General features: G+C 37.5%; 1 protein-coding gene across 3 annotated transcripts in view; it reads left to right on the top strand.

The window, feature by feature from the left end:
- The window catches only part of LOC132704929 (uncharacterized), a 142,223-nt gene extending 125,731 nt beyond the window's left edge, over positions 1 to 16,492 (top strand). For all 3 annotated transcript variants that reach the window (XM_060675268.1, XM_060675270.1, XM_060675271.1), the window contains 3 exons: positions 7,163 to 7,237; positions 14,049 to 15,036; positions 15,559 to 16,492. In XM_060675268.1, the coding sequence (XP_060531251.1) occupies positions 7,163 to 7,237; positions 14,049 to 15,036; positions 15,559 to 15,689 (1,194 nt within the window). In that variant the 3' untranslated portion in view covers positions 15,690 to 16,492. The remainder of the gene's footprint in view (positions 1 to 7,162; positions 7,238 to 14,048; positions 15,037 to 15,558) is intronic.
- Positions 16,493 to 18,244: the final 1,752 nt, after the last annotated feature.

Here is an 18,244-nt window from a genome sequence, read left to right on the forward strand (position 1 = left end):
AACATGGGGCGTATTTTAGAAGTGTATGACCCCATAGAATATGTGGTTCCAATTTTTGGACACCCTGTTTACAAATAAACCGACGCCGTCTCCATAAATTACCTTTCTTCCCGAACGTATAACTTATTTATAACGTTCCTGTTACATAGTATAAATATATGCTGTTTAACTCGAAGCGTACCAACTTATTACACTTTTTTACCATTTGAACTTCAACCGGTACTTGTCACAACCGCATTGACTTATAGGCCAGTCGTAAATATTTTAAACGGGGCCCGTAAATCACCGACTTAATTAAGTGCAACAAAAATATGAAACGGAGAAAACGTTCTGCTTAGTTTCCAAGCTGCGTTCGCTCCCCATTCGCGCACACTTCATTCTTCCTCCCTCCCCGAGCCGCTCGCGACGAAAACGAATTTTATTTCGGGAAATCGGCCAGCGCGCCTGAGCGAAAACCGACGTTATTTTTATAAAAAGCTCCCGGTTTTCAATGGCTTTGTATTCGAACCATCTTTTACGGAGTCTTAAGTTTACTAATAGGATCATAAAAATGCCGTCGCTTTTTGAGCGCTGCCAAGGAGCTCAATGAATTTCAAAACAATTTATAAATCGCCGATTATTTTCTCAATGGTGTGCCGCGTTTACACTTTGTTTTTCGACGTTTTGCTCTTCGTAGGCATTTTTTGCGATTCGTAATTGAAAATGTACAGGATGTCGATGCCAACACGGGTGGTGGTACTGATTTATAAACACAAGGGCGTCAGATATAACAATCCGGCGAATAAAAAAAAGTCTGATAAATTGGTTAAGGCTCGGATCACCAACGTATTACTTGGCTAAACATCGCTGCTCCAACCACACGTAGGACACGTCACCAGTTACATCAAGGACTCCACCGACTTCGTGCGCAAGATTCAAGATATCAATATTGAACAAAACGACATCCTTGTGAGCTTCAACGTCGTCTCACTGTTTACCAAAGTACCTCTGAAGAGTTGCTTGGACCTGGTGAACAGGATATTTCTTGTCGATATTTGCAAGCTTTTTGAAGTCTGTCTGACCGGTAGCTATTTCGTGTAGAAGGGAAACTTCTACGAACAGGTGGACGGAGTGGCAATGGGAAGTCCATTAAGCCCGGTTATAGCCAACTTATTTATGGATCACTTTGAGCAAAAAGCGATCGGACCTCAGAGTACAAGCCAGCAACGTGGTTCCGGTACGTGGATGACACCTTCGTGATTTGGAAACATGGTATGGACAAGCTCAACAACTTTCTGCAGCATCTCAACAGTCAGCATCCCAGCATCCAGTTTACTATGGAGACTGAAAATGACCAACAACTTGCATTCTTAGACGTACTAGTGAGGAAGCGAGGTAACAAGCTGGGCCACACAGTGTACAGAAAACCAACCCATATGGACAGATACCTACATGCTCTATCCAACCATCACCCAAGTCAAAAGTATGGGGTTATCAGAACCCTGACAGAACGAACCCGAAGGATTTGCGAACCGGAGAACCTCCAGATGGAACTTGAACACCTGAAAACTGCGTTCGAGGCAAATGGCTACAGCAAGAGGGAGATCGAGAGATCAATGAACTCAAGATCATCAAGATCACGGGATACCGAACAACGACCCTCCACCTCCCACGCATATCTGCCGTATATTCCGAGTGTCACCGACAGGATTGGCAGAGTATTGAAAAGACACGACATCAAAACAATCTTTAAGCCTACAAAGAAGATCCAGCAGACCATCAGGTCAGCGATGAACAAGAGGGACTCACTTTCAGCTGCAGGAGTCTACCGCATTCGAACGAGACTTAAGGAGCATAAAGCAAGCTGCAGGCTAAGACAGACAGAGAAGTCTGCGGTAGCTGAACACGCACTGGGCAGCGGGGAACACAGGATACACTTTGAGAGCTGTAAGTTACTAGCATCGGTCAACGGCTATCACAACAGACTAGTCAGGGAAGCCATTGAGATACAAAAACACCCACACAATTTCAACAGAAAGAAGGAGACCCTTAGACTCAACCAAATTTGGAACCCGATCCTTAGGAACGCCCGAGCAGTACCGATCGATATCCCGAGACCAACCGAAGCGGAACAAGCCCCGCCCACCACCAATCGGCATAAATACAACCTGCGCAGGAGAAATCGTCAGTCTACGTCCAACATCGGAGATGGAAGGACCTCTGAAGAAGCTCGCCACTCGTGCTAGCGAAACGTTAGGAAGTAATTCCAACCGACGACGGCCTTTAAACCCGAGTCAAGATAATAGTTTAAAAAAAAAGTCATTTTCTCTTGAATAGAGCTGCTTTTCCGTTTTTAGGATAAAACTTATTACGAAATTGTTTTACATAAATGATGTAATAATTCTTCAAATAAAATCTTTTCTAATTAATCAAACCCCATTTATGAAATTACAAGGGGAAAATGGTCGATAGATAAAAGTGCCTGTTTAACGCAAAATTTACAATACCATCAGGAATGGAAGAAACATTAGAAACAGACGACACTCTGTGAACACCGAAGGGTATCCCAGAGTTGGAAAAACGCTGCTCTTGTTTACGTGGCACTGGCACTTTTTATCTTCTGGAATAGATAAAACGACTCAAGTGAATCGAGTTATCGATTCTATATGGATGATGGTTTATCTACTATACTTCCATTGTTCGTTAATTAACAATGACTCCCACTTTAATTTCTAATTTTTTCGAAGTTCATGACATGTGAAATGGAATCTTCAAGTCACCCGTAAGTAGAAGAAAAAGGTATAAAAGTGAAACTATTATGAATACTGAGAGTGGCGCCCTCTTACCTTTATTGTATGTGAAATTGACCATTCATCTTTTCGATCTTTACGGGTTAAAAATGTAGCTGTAACGTGAACACATACGCGGTCAGTGCTGAGTAATAATGAATAGTAACTTGCAGCACGAGATGACTATTCGTGCTGCTCATTAGTGTCGAATAGTTGCAGTAAATAGCTTTGCAGAAACCGAAATTCCTCGGTTTCGATTGATCGAGACATTGTAGATATCTACATACCGTTCTATTCGACGTATACTTCTCTTCTGCTACACTGTCGTCACGGATGACACTCTATAATTTAGTGTATGCCAGCACAATGAGCTCTCCCGACAACTCCCTTTATTTTGCTTGGTGCACGGCGGAAGTGAGAGGCGAGGTTGAGAACGGACGACATTTTCTCTTGCCTGTTAAGTTGTCATCGCGTTTAATAGGAATCGTGATCGGAAGATTCCTTCGCGGCGATCTACTATCGCCGACAATTATTCACTATTTTGTAAACGTGACGGCTGCGCTCGTCTCGAATTACTACGCCATTACGGCGATCTAGTTGTGCCCGGTGCTCAAATGTGGATGTTTCTATAGCAGATATCCGTGCCTATAAAGTTTCCGGAAAAATTAAACATTCGCGATCTCCTTTTCTTTTTTTGGCACAAAAAGTAATACGAGCCAGTATCTTGGCAATTACTCGAGAATTGAAAAATTTAATTATTTATATTAAGAATTTGTTCACTTTGCGGGTCATATACAGGATTTTTCAAAAAGAGACATGCATTCGTGTTGTTCGGTTCGGTAAACTTTTCAAGTCACTCGCTCCGCTCGTGTCAAATAAACTCGTGAGTCAAATGCCGTTTACCGCACTTGTTGCATAATTTACTATTTTAAGTGCTTTTTCACGTTTTGAAACACACTCTCTTAGTGCAAAAAAATCAATATTGTTCCTCGAATAACCCTTTACCAAAATTCAGTTTTGTCACTCAACCGCCAACGGAAAGTCTAAAAAAGGGGCTGTCCTCCATCGCCTTTCCGTTTGCCATCCTGCCGTCACCACCAACCCCTCGGCCCGCATCTCCAAAAACGGCTTATTATACTAAAATCTACATTTCCATACAAAACATTTACCACCCGAAGGATTTTAAGGGTTAAAGTTTAACTGTTTTGCGGTTGACCCCGTTTTTGGTAGCGACGTCAGGAGTCGCGAGCTTTTTGCTCGGCAAAAGTTTCCAACTTTTTGAATGTTTTATTAATATACGTCAAAAGGGCCGGAGTCCAATGCAAAATGTTTTTCGTCGGATGTATGAATAATAACATTAACTAGAAATTTGTACTGCTAATCCTGGTATTTACCTAATTAATTGAGACCGAAACTCTTTATAAACGGTGAAAAAAACGACATTTTAATTATTTTACACAAATTTTTCAGTAGCCTACTTCTTGTGATACACTTACCACTGATAGAGATAGCTAATGGGTTATCCAAGAAGAAGTAACAACGTCGCGCGCTTCAGAATGCCATACTTTGCTATTCGGGTACTAGGCGATTGAACCGGTTGAACTGAGGTGGCTTTTACTTGATGAAAATAAATAAGAACTAAAAGTTCAGATTTTCACGAAATTATATATTATGACATGACAATTGTTTCGACAACACCGTGTCTTTATCAAATGTAATATTTACAAACTACCTGCTACTATATATACCGAAAAATGACCATAAAACGTTAATTAATGTTGTTGGGAGAATTTAAGTTCAATAAAGAAGAGGTATTTAAATCTAATTGATCGTTAAGCAATACATTTGAATGTCTCATTTTGTTAATCTCCATGGCTTCCAATAAATTTAATTTTCTACTTTTTGTGGCTGTATGTAATATATCAAAATTGTCCTCAAAAATGTGTTTTTCTGTGTTTAAGTGTGTAGCATAATTAGAATCTAAACTATTGCTTTTAAACGCTATTTTATGTTCGTTAATGCGTTTCTTGAAGGATCTACCTGTTTGTCCAATATAAATTTTAGGGCAAGATCCACATTTCAACCTGTAGACACCTGATTTTTGGGATTTTTAAATATTTTCCTATTGTGTTGTTAGTTCTGAAAGCTATTTTTAAACATTTGATTATAAAGTTCAAACAGACATTTCGCCTATCATTCATAAAAAAGCAAGCCAGTTATTACAAACTAAACCGACCATCAATTTTAAAACAGGTTCATAAACTTAACAGACACAACATTTTCCAAAAATGAAGTTGAATTTCTGGAAAAATGTTTCAACTTTAACTTACAACACTCGTACATTAATAGAGAATTAGACTGTTTAGGGATCGATTGTGAATTAGCAATTAAGGACATTAACGATTCTAATTTTAATAAACATGTATTAGCGAATATAATAAGCTCTCATTTAATAGATAACAACAAACACAAAGAAATTTCTCAAATGTCACTAGTTAAAACAATCAAAAACAAAGCTTCTGAAAATAACATAATATTTACACATGCAGATAAAGGGGATCTCCCAGAATATATTTCAAAAACCAACAATTTTCTTAAACCAGAACTTTTCTAATGTATCAAACACGATCCTACAGAGTTATATCAAAGACAAGTCAAGGATGTAATTGCTAGCTCTACACTATTTAGTGACAAAGACAAATATTTTTTAACAATTATGAATTACATAAACAAGATATGCCCATTAGACCAGTCGTGTCTTATGTATCAGCTCCGGCAGTTAAACTCTCTACAAAATTAGTAAATATTTTAAAGTTCCACACAGATTTTAAACCAAAATTTGCAATAAAAAATTCTTTTGAATTAATCAACAAAATTAAAGACATAAAAATCCCTTCTAACGCATTGGGGATAGATTTAGTAGATTTTACCCTAAGTTGGAAACAGGTTAACCCATTGGTGAAACCAGATTTATTAGATTGCTTAATAGTATCTTTAGACCAAAATTATTTTGAATTTAATGGACAGATTTACATCTCTAAAGAAGGTTTGATTGTGGGAAACCCACTTAGTCCTTTGTTAACCGAGATTTTTATGGATAATTTTGAAAATATCATACTAGAACATCCTTTAAGTAAAAGTTTTTTATGGTGGTATAGATATGTGGACGATGTCTTTGCTTGCTTTGTTGGAACGGACAGAGAATTGAATTCTTTTTTAAATTACATTAATTCATTACGTAATCGTATAAAATTCACTATCGAGTTTGAACAGGATAACTCTATTAATTTTTTAGACTTAACTGTTACAAAAGCGCAACAAACAAATTAGATTTTTCAATATATCATAAACCTTCACCCACGGACACAGTCATACACAACAGCTCAAATCACCCTTATACACATAAAATGACTGCATTTAACTCTTTTATACACGGACTTCTTAATACGCCACTTTTGACAGAAAATTACAACAAAGAACTTAATATCATTAAACAATTTGCACTGAACAACGGCTACAATCCGTCCATTATAGATAAAATTATAAATAAAAAACAAATACAGATAACAGTAAACTCTATTTATCCGAAACCTAATACAGAACACGATCAATTTAAAACAATTACATACATAGGAGAACCTAGTGAAAAAGTTTCAAAACATTTGTCAAAATGTGGTTTAAAAATAGCTTTCAGAACTAACTACACAATAGGAAAATATTTAAAAAACAATAAAACGAAATGTCCAAAATCCCAGAAATCAGGTGTCTACAGGTTGAAATGTGGATCTTGTCCTAAAATTTATATTGGACAAACAGGTAGATCCTTCAAGAAACGCATTAACGAACATATAAGAGCGTTTAAAAACAATAGTCTAGATTCCAATTATGCTACACACTTAAACACAGAAAAACACATTTTTGAAGACAATTTTGATATTTAACATACAGCCACAAAAAGTAGAAAATTAAATTTATTGGAAGCCATGGAGATTAACAAAATGAGACATTTAAATGTATTGCTTAACGATCAGTTAGATTTAAATACCTCTCCTTTATTGAACTTAAATTCTCGCAACAACTTTAATTAAGGTTTTATGGTCATTTTTCGGTATATATAGTAGCAGGTAGTTTGTAAATATTACATTTGATAAGGACACGGTGTTATTTATTTTGATTTTATCCGGCGTTATCCTTTTGCCTGTTTCTATCTCACTTGTACAAATTATACGTTAAAATTTAGTTAGAACCGGACGTTCACGTTCACGCCAAGTATCCCGGTACACTTTTCCAAATCCCCCTTGACGAACAAGTCGTTAGTTTCCGCAACTTTACGACCAATTATTTCCTCATTTCTCTCGGCATTTTAAACTAACGCTCCTCTCTATTTTTTCCAGTGCTGGGAAAACTGCGAGCTGCTCCAATCGAACTTTCAAGTGTGGGGCGCCATGTGTGAAGAGAAAGAGATCTGTGTAAGTATTTAACGCTTTACGCCGGCCTTTTTTCCGATAGAAAAACGATCATCAATCAATTGGCGATGCTTGCCTCGTTTAAGGGACGATTGGATTCATGTTTCGACGTTTCTTTTGGTTAGTTTTGGTGTTCGTAGAAGACGGGGTAGATTTAAGGCGAAAAAGCTCTGTCAGTTTTGGAGGGTAAAGTGTTACGAATAACGGTAATAACTGGTAAAACTGAGATACGATGAGATTTTGAATAAATCTAGTAATGGCACGATACTCCGAGTAGATTCGTGGAGTCATGTAAAGAGATCTGGGATTCACTTAAAAGCAATAAATTCTAGTTTTAATATATTTTACTCTAAACTGGTTAAGGAAAACAATTTTATTTACACAGAGTTTTCGCTTCTCAGACATTATATATTTAAAAAACGAAATGTGTACAAAGTTATTATATATCAATGAAATCAATAATACTAGCACTCGAAATTTTGCATATTTTCTCGTTTGCCATAAACTATACGTTCTATAAAATAATTATTCTTATAAATACATATTTGTTCGAAATTAAGTATGATATTTTTAGGACTAATTCTAACGACACTCGTCCACCCGGACTCGGTGCTTGCCGAATAGATAAATATCCATTGCGCTATCATTGGTATCGATGTTATTTGTAGCGAAACTAATTTACGTTCGTTAGAAGACCCGCCGATATAATCGTGTCGATAATGCAGAACGCTGCGCCGCAGTCTAATTGCTGGATTTGCAGCGGTCGGTGCGCCGGTATAGGCGAAACGGCGAATAATGCACCTGACCATTATTATGATTTATTAATCTGGCCGCCAACTGAAAAAATAAACATCTCGACCATTTCACGGTCTGGCCTAAACTCTCGGCTTGGAAAAACGAGTCAAACAAATTTGTTTGTTTTATTTATCGATAGTGACATACAAGTATTCATACAATTTTTCTGGGTCGTTTTCCCTTAAAATGCTCTCATCCCATCAAACCAAATTCATTAAGGTTTCAAGTTATTTTTGCTTACCTTGCATAACTAAACATATTTTCCCTCATATACAGTGGGTTGCATTTAAGCACTGTACGTCTTTGCGAATTTTTTTTTTTTTCAAATCTCTAATAGCCCTTTTTGATATGTCACATCAAAAATTAGTCCCCGTTAGCAATTACTTCAGGTATATGTGACACGAAATATAAAGTTTTGGTGCGGTTTTGAGAGATCTAACCAACAAAAAAATGTTATCAAAACCAAACCGCAATCAAAGCTTTTACAACGATGTAGTGGGCGCAAACAATATTTTAAATATCTTTTATTGAAACATTATAAAATCGATATACTTGGGTTCTAAGTCCTCCTGAATAAGAATTCTTCTCCAATTTATTTTTTAAAAATAAAGGTAACATTTTATTAGTTATTAGCATATTTGATGAAGTTTACAGACACTCTGTAAAAGGAACAACAAGAATTAAATGTGAACACACAAGCAAATATACACCTACCTAATTTAAAAACCAACTTTTAGTTGACTTAAAGTTGGACAGAAAATGTGTATATATAGATAGATAGGTAGATAGAAAGAAGTTCAACAATATAAAAATATTGCAAAATTTTTTTTTGCGCATTTTCGATATCGTCAATATCTGGTTTAATTTTAATTTAATATTAAAGTGATGACTAAAAAAAATCCTTCTGCTATGCAATGACTGAGATGATGGGAATGAAGAGTTGACTAATAAAAAATCGGATAAACTCTATGTAGAGGAAAAAATGCTATAATAAAAATTCGAAGCATCTACTCCATCAGCAACGTTGTCTCTGATCATTCATAAAACACAAAGTTATCAATAAACTCTACATGACTAACGTCTCGTAACATAATCCGGTTTCCTCTACAGCCTTTGGTCGGACCGGCGGGATTTAGCTACTAAAAATCCGGTCGTTTACAACAATGGGCGTCAGCAGACGCGCGAAAACTAGGAAATTCACTTTATTTGATTAAATGCGCTACTCGGAAGTGTATGGAAGAACGCATTAAGACCGCATAAGCGGTGGAAAGGACGACAAAGAAAAATTCGTTGGTCGTTGATGTACACGACAAACGTTTTAAATGGTGCATACTGGTAGGAATTTTATTCCGATGGGGGGTACGACGACGTCAACATTGCCGCCTTACAAATTGCCAACTAACTGGAAACGAGTCAAATTATTCCGGACGGTTCTCGCAAGAAGAGTTTCGAGTCTCGGAAATAAAAGCGTAATTTTATTTAGTTAATTTCATTGCGGTTAAGTTACTTATGTTTGAATATTAGGTAAACAGGTAGAGACTACGAAACATTCGTGCCCCCTTAGGAACAAAGCTAACGAAAATATAAGTTTTGCGAAACCGTTTTATTTTAGTTTAATATCGAAAGTTTTATTTCGCAATTGAAAATATTATAGCGTAGACTGTCCCTTTCAGTTACCAGAGCAGATGGCAAGATGGCTGCATTACTGCTTCCGGTTCATATTATTATTTATTGTTACTTATTTTGACAACATGAAAATTGGTGTCGCATCCAATCGTCCATGTTTACGTGATAGTATTGTGTAGTCCCTTCATCCAATAGCAAACATGCTGACCAGGATAATTTTTATTTTCTTTCTTTTTTCTTTATTGAAAGTTTCAATCTTGGCATTTGAAGCACAATTTCAGGTGGAATCCATAATCCAAAATTATACAAACACCATTTCCCCAGAATATTTCTGAAGACCTGACTACTGACTGTATTGATTCTTCCAATATCTTCGTCGAGAATCCGAGAAGAAGACTTTTTAATCACGGAAAGAAAAAGACTTCCAAATATTTGACGCCCTCGTGAACTACGATTTCCCCCTGCACAGTTCTGCCTTATTTGTGTAGAAAGATCATCAAAAATAATAATTCCAACTATAAGGTTGTTCGGAAAGTCATTTCGTTTTTTCCCGTCAGAGGACTTAATTACGTTTTTTCGAAACCAACTTCACACTTAAACCGCATAACCATTATATGTCTTGAGAGCTGATATTGCAAGGCTTGTGTGTGAAAAAGTTTTATTAATTCTGCACAGTAGTTTTTGGTTGGTGCCCTTTTAAATATGGAGAGCAATAAGCAGCATTTTCGTCATATTTTACTTTTTTACTTCAGAAAAGGTAAAAATGCTGTCCAAGCGAGAAAAAAATTGACGGATGTGTATGGAGAAGGCGTGTTAACAGTACGCCAGTGCCAGAACTGGTTTGCAAAATTTCGATCCGGCAACCACGGTCTGGAAGGCCGGTCGATGCTGACAAAGATGCGATAAAGGCATTAGTTGATGCAAATCGGCGAATAACCACACGAGAGATCGGTGAGAGATTAAATTTGTCGAATTCGACTGTTTATGGCCATTTGAAAGGCATGGGCTTAACCTCGAAGCTCGATGTGTGGGTGCCCCATGTCCTTACGGAGCGAAATTTGTGTCGTCGCGTTGACGTGTGCGATTCGCTCCTCAAACGTCAAGAAAATGATCCATTTTTGAAGCGGATTATTATTGGGGACGAAAAATGGGTTGTATACAACAATGTTAAACGCAAGAGGTGATGGAGCGGAAAAGATGAACCGGCTCAAAGCGTGTCAAAAGCCAACATTCACCAAAAAAAGGTGATGCTCTCTATTTGGTGGGATGTCAAAGGAATCGTTTTTTTGAGCTTTTGCCGGACTATACAACGATTAATTCAGAAGTCTATTGTCATCAACTGGACAAATTGAATGATTCACTTAAAGAGAAGAGGCCCGAATTAATCAACAGGAAGGGTGTAGTGTTCCACCAGGATAATGCGAGACCTCACACAAGTTTGGTCACTCGCCAAAAACTTTTACAGCTTGAATGGGACGTACTGCAACATCCACCGTATTCTCCAGATCTGGCGCCTTCCGACTACTATTTGTTCCGGTCCCTGCAAAATTTTTTGGATGGCAAAACCTTTACCTCAAATGAAGATGTCAAAAACCACCTGAACCAGTTTTTTGCCAGCAAGGACCAAAACTTTTATGAGAGGGGAATTATGTTACTGCCAGAAAGATGGCAAAAGGTGTTGGACCAGAACGGCCAATATATAATTTAATAAAATATTTATTCATTATACGAAAACTGTCTTTCATGTTCTCCAAAAAAAACGAAATGACTTTCCGAACAACCCAATAGGTTCCGACCTTTCCCCCGTAACTTCATAATCTAATTCGAGGAGGGGTGATCAAAATCTCCGTTAAAGCCCTAATTGAATTACCGTAACTCAAGCTCGCGAACAAATATCAAACGTACATTATAAGCAGATACTGATTTGATTGTAATTCATTGTTAATATTTTTTGAACGCCATTTCTTTCGTTAATATCCCCCACTATTGAAACACTTAATTGCGTGCGCGACTTTGACATGCGAATAATTCATTTACTTACCGCGGGGCACTTAAAGCAAATAGGTGAGTGGCGCAGGCAGGGGATAGAATTTTTTGTTTTAAGGCATAAACTCGTAGTCGAGGAGATGTTTGATTCGATAATCGGTGACAAAACGTGAGGGTACTTTGCATTTCGGCCCCCACCACGCGCGTTTTATTAGCCAGGGGGTTGAGTGATTAATTGCCTGCAGCGAGGTTTTGCAGCGGCTTTCGTGGAGTTTTTTCTTCCATTATCGTATTATTGTAACGTATGACTGGTTTAAACGCGCCACTTCTTTTATTGCAAACGCGTTTCGATCTACCCTTAGCAAAATTATACAGCGTGTTTGAAAAGAACATATTAGATTCGAAAGTAGATTTTTTTAGTATTTAGCGATGTTAAACTTTCGGATATATAAGGTTGAGTGCGTCAAGTTATATTTATGCAGATTGGATGTAGAAATATAACATGTTTATTTTGGGAAAGGTTGAGACTACCAATGTTCACGTTCTTTCGGTTTTAGTAATAGTTTGTTGGCAATACATCTAAGTAATAGAATTTACTCACCCCTAACACATAGATCTGACAAAGACCTACTAAAATAATTTTTCAAAGAAACTTCCACAGACTACTGTAATACTATTTTTCTACTCCCGTCTGTAGAATACCTAATTACCCACAGATCTAACGTGCGGGAAGCGTCACATTACCACGTCAGTTTCGTTTCCCACGAATCCGAGCCACTTCGGACATTTCTGGATTTTCATCGCACGGCAGTAATCGGATGTTTTCGGAAATATTTCGCACGCTCTGAATTTGTCAATTCTGACGGTCATGTCAGTGAATGTATTCGTGTTGTTTTGCGAAAATGTACCCAAAAACTAACGGTCGTAGAAAAAGTATAGTATACAATACGTGCGGTAAACTTTTTAAGTCACTCGTTTATTAGACGCTCGCTCCGCTCGTGTCAAATAAACTCGTGAGTCAAATGCTGTCTACCGCACTTGTTGCATAATATACTATTGCAAATCTGCGTCTGTTGTTTATAAACCAATCTCGTTGACATTTCGCCAATCATCTTGTTGGTTCTTCAGAGGTAAACTCAAACTGGCTCGCATTCTCCTCTGTACTGCTTATATAGTGTTTGAGGAGGACGGAGCTAAAGGAGCGACACGAAGATTATTGAAAGGTAAAGACCTGAGCGCTTAAGATTTTTTGGCTACTTATAGATTTCTATAGATTCTCGGATTTTTCTCTAGCAGAAGAATTGATTACATGCAAGAATTTTAGTTTTATCGCATAAGATTTGATTTGCGATTTTGTTTGACAACTGCTGGTGAGTTTATCATAGTCTTAAGGCTTTTTCATGTTCGTTGAGCCTATTTGATATTTTCGGCCGGTTTTTACAATGTATTGTTTGCCGCATATGCATCGAATGCTGTAAAACTTCTGGTATCTGTCGAGAGATTTTTGGACAAGTAGTAAATCTAGTTTTAACGTTATATTTCTTAAGAAATTTTTATATGTTTTCAGTGATATTTTGAATGTAAGGAAGGGCAGCAATGACAAGCGTGGGGTTGCTTACGGACTAAGGTTTGTGTTGAAGTTGTATTTTGTGATAGAATGCCTAATATCTCTAATGCGGAAATTATTAGACAGAAAATCAGATATAAGATATGATAATCTTAGGTTTTCTGTAAACAGAAAGACCCAATGTTTAGTTTTAGGATTAGTTTGTTATTCAATAGTAAAACGTAGGTTACGGTGTATAGAGTTTAAATGGGTAAGAAATTCTCGGAGGGATTCTTGACCATTAGGCCAAATAACAAAAGTATCATCAACGTAGCGTTTCTATAATTTAGGTTTTAGATGGTAGGTGTGGAGGGCCTTCTTCCCAAAGGCTTTCATAAATATGTTTGCGATGTTTGGTGATAATGGAGAACCCAGAATTGGCTAAAGTCAGCAAGTTTGGTTTATAAACAATATACCTATGATTGATAAAAACAATGAACAGTAACGAATCTAAGATAGATCCGTCATATACATACTATTGTCGATGATTTAACAAGCATCTCTCCGAGTGAACCCTCGCAGAGATCCTGGTCAAGTTCAATACACCGGGATCGATTGGCAAGATAATATTTCAAAAGTTTTAATAGTTATCCCCTACGGGACCAAACTCTCTGAGTATATGTATTAAGCTGTGAGTTTTCATTAATTCCATTAAGTTGAAATCTGTAGAACCTCAGATATGCGAGCATACACTAACACATCAGACACTAAGTGCCTTCGTAAACTTACACAAACATGAAATTTCTCTACAAATGGTTCTTTCCAAGCATATGAAATAAGCGCCATTTTATTTTGTTTCAGTTCCCCGGCTGTCAAGAAGCCTGCAAGTTTCACGCGGAAGCATCGACCAGCATTCAACAAACCCAGCCGGTAATCCATACCAAAGGCGAAGCTGTGATCAGGGTATCCGGCGCAAGAGCGCGCTGGCCCACCAGGCCGTTGTCTGTCGATCCCAAAATTCCCGTAGTGTACGTCGTAATGAGGAAAAGTCAAACTGGACCGTGGAGGCAAATAATCCAAACCCTAGATTCGAGCACCAGGGTACCCGTTGACCAAGGCAACGCCATGCTTCGAGTGCTGGTAGTAGACCCCCAAGGACTGATAACGATTTATAGCCCGGACGAGGAAAGTTTGAAAGGCATGAAAAAGAGAAAGAAAACGGTGAACACGGAAATTAAAGCCACGACGAGCAAAAGTATTATTCCAGAAGACACTCCTTGGGTATTGAAAGAAGTGTCTTTGATCCATCAAAAGGTGTTGGTGATAGGTGAGATAGCGTGGGAAGCCAAAGCCAATCGAGGAGTTTATTTAGTCACTTGGGAAGTAGACGGGGGCGGTCTCAAAGGTAACCTTTTCACAGACTCCACTTGCGTGACGTTGTCTCTGTGGCCCGACACTATTTATCACATTCAAGTAGAGCTAGTGTCGAGGATTCCGGGTGTGGAAAATTTAAAATCGGACATGATGGACTTGGACACTGGCAGGGCGCAGAAGGTATCCACCGAAACCGACGTCAATATCTTACCCGAAGATGTGCCAGAAGAAGTTGATTTTAATTCTCCTCTATTATCCGTCTTCTACAGCGCAGTTAAGGGTGAACACGTGCGTCAGAGCTATAGAAATTTCGAGCTCGTGATGGGAACGTGCGCGGCCATTTTACTGTTCGCGATTTTGTTTGCGATAATCTTGTGGAGGTGTAGAAATAGGGGGGGACTGGTGCAGAACATGATCACCGGAGTTTCGAATGTCAGGAGTCAGAAGCTCGTGGAAGATCTAAGTGACTACGCAGGTAACAAATTCAGTGCAAAACTTTGCCATATATTTAATTAATAGTAATAATAGGAAATTAAAGGAGTGACAAAACATTTACTTGTGTATTTTGTTGGCACACTTATTGACATCTCTATACACAGTATAGACACTAAAATGTTCAACTAAGTTAAGCTGTGTACAAATAACGATGTTACGCAATTATTACTTTTATTAGTTGTGTGAGAGCAAATAGTTATTTTATTATACAAGTATGACACGAATTTAAAAACTTTTTTCGTTCATTTTGGCTGCTGGTTTTATGAAATTGTTCTGGTGTTACTTGTATGTAACGTCATTAGCTAGTACACTGCTTTGTTTTTCTATGAAATACCCGAAAGGTCTGTTGACTTTCAGATCTAGCACAAAGCGATTCTACTTTTTAGATGTGTATGTGTGAGTGTGTCCATTCAGCTAGTGATTTCATTCATATTTATCGTTATCGATAGTTGGCACGTTATCAGTAGGAGACGCGGAAACTGAACCTCGATTTTGGTTGCAGGTTTCCAGCCGATAATTACTGTACTAGGTCCAACGGAAGTGCCAAGAGAAGTGTCGGAAGTGAGCTTTCAATATGCGACGGAGCACACGGCCTCAGTCGACAGCCAATCGAGAAAGACTGTTCAAGTGTGACGTCACAGCGGTGACGTGATCGCAAACGTGAGTTATTAAAGTGCGCCGACACGAACGCTTCGAAAGTTCCTAGGTTCGATTTTTTTTTTAAATTTCGCGCCGCGTTGCAGTGAAGTGGCAGCAGAGGAGCGGGAGGACTTACCGTGAAATTTCATTAAATATTTTATGTATGTATATGTGTGTACAAAAACTAGTCTAAATATTATGATCAAAACGTAAATTTTTGTTCAAAAGTTTCGCTCATCGCTATGGTCAGTTTCGTTGTTTTTTGGGGGGACGACAATCATCGATCGGTCAACCATTTTGTTTCTTTTTTCAAAAAATTAAAAAATGTATGAATCAAAAACGAATATAATCAAATGATCTGCCACAGGGTGTCGATAACTCTATTTTCTCGCTGGTGTATTAACATAATGTATATACTGAAATCAATTTTAGACGGTCTTAGCTATTTTAAATATGTAAATGTGATTAGATCAATTCGCGGGTTGTAAAGTATCTTCAATTTATCTTCCTTGTACACAATTAAATTTTATTGACGATTTTTTCCTTTGTCCTGAAACACTTATCGAGATTAAACTCGCTCGAGTTAGTCAAAAAGCTAATTAGTCAATCCGACACATCGTAATATTATTAATTTTGACTGTGTTATATTTTTATTTAGTTTTAGTTGGTAATGTAGTGTAATTTATTTCTATGCTGTGTCTTGAATTAGTTAATCCTAAGAAGCATTTGTAAATATACAGAAACTGAATGTATCTAATGAAATCTAGAACGTCCAAGTTCGCCTAGCAATCGGTCAATCTTGTCGTACAGTACCGTATCGAACCTTTTTCTCCATTTAAGAATGTCATTATGCTGGGAGTAAGATGTTTTTGATCCTTTACTGTTGCGTATATGTTTTTCCAGAATCTTTGTCGGCGAAAGAAGCATGGCCACGGGATGGAAGTGACAGTTAATTAAAAAAGCTTAAGGATATACAGGGTGTAGACACTTAGTGCTTGGATTTATCGTCGACTACTTCTTACATAAATTGTTTGGCTAGTGCTTTCAAAAGTATACGGAACATATATTATGATTAAAAGTTAGGTTTTTAATTGAATTGTAAATGTAAAATTTGGGAATCTAAGCTGCTGCGGGATAAAGAACAATAGTCGTTTTTTGCTCCATAGTTCCTATCAGAAAATAAATTAAGATAAGAAATAAGTTTTACATTAGTGCACCTATTTTCATTTGGCATTTCAGTGTTTTCTGCTTGACTACTTTTGCAGTGGGTAGGGGGGGTTGGGAATTGACAGGTCTAATTTATTTGTGTCAATTGACCAGTCAATTGGCCGGTCAATTGACTGAAATAAAATTTAAAATACCATGAAATTTATATTTATTTATATTGTGCGTTACTTCGCCGTCGCTTCCTTCTAGGAACCAAATGGAGTCGATTTTACTATGGGGATTCCCCGAATCGCTAAGTATCGTGTTTGGATACTCCTTTATATGTAAATTATGTAAAAAATTTTCTCGTTTTATTAACACGTAAAAATTTCCTAACCATAATTATCAACGTCAAACATGGAGCTCGATTTAAAATCAGTGTGTGACAAAAAATTAAATAGGAATTCTACATTACCTATTTAACATATGCATATGCGTAACAAAGATCGCTGTAGACATCCCACCTGTTGGTCGTTGGTTCATTATTTACGTTTAATATGCCCTCATCCATCTTTCAATACAAGCTAATTCCGCCGAGGTTTAAAGGTCACGAATATGTTCCATCCCGCGGCTACTCTCGGGCATCCATCAAAATATTCATTAAGTTAGTTTCGTTGTACATATTTTTATTGTATTATAATTACATTATATATCATATAAGTTATTTTTCTATTAAGCATGATGCTCTTTAGTCGAGTCTATGGCTGAATGTAAATATTATTTAATAAACAATACACGACTATCAATGTATGTAATCGTTTTTATTGTCGCTGCTAGACGACGGCAGATTCCCCAGACTGTCCCAAGGACTAGTACCTCCTTCCCGATGGAAGCAAATACAGCATTGGAGAAGCTCGCAGAAATGTCGCTGGCGACCACGCGTTATAGTTCATCAATCGCTTCCACCTTTTTCCTCAATTTGTCCCTTACGATGTTTTTCTCTCTCTTTTACCTTCCATGATCAGCCTGACGCATTGGTACTTGGATTTGGAACCAAGAGTTTATTTCTGCGTGATATATTGTCCTGGCAACTCATTATATAATTTTTTTTTTACATCAATTCGATTCCAGTTTATATTAGAACTTTTAAGAATGATTTTTTATCTATTCTGTCGTCGCTGTTCTATTGCGAGTCCTTTCATAATTATAGGACTGGGCTTGCCTACCTTGTGCAGCTTGCCACGTAGGGCTATACGACATACAAGTGAGTATACAGTCAGAATAAAAGTGAAAGGGGAATACCCAAATTTTTCAGTTCTTAGGAAATTAATATGATTTATTCTCGGGTATTAAATATTGACAATTTGGAGTACGTAATTTGCACGTAATCGCTCTCGAAAGTT

Source organism: Cylas formicarius, unplaced genomic scaffold (assembly GCF_029955315.1).
Source record: "Cylas formicarius isolate icCylForm1 unplaced genomic scaffold, icCylForm1.1 PGA_scaffold_7__23_contigs__length_41026272, whole genome shotgun sequence".
NCBI lineage: Eukaryota > Metazoa > Arthropoda > Insecta > Coleoptera > Brentidae > Cylas > Cylas formicarius.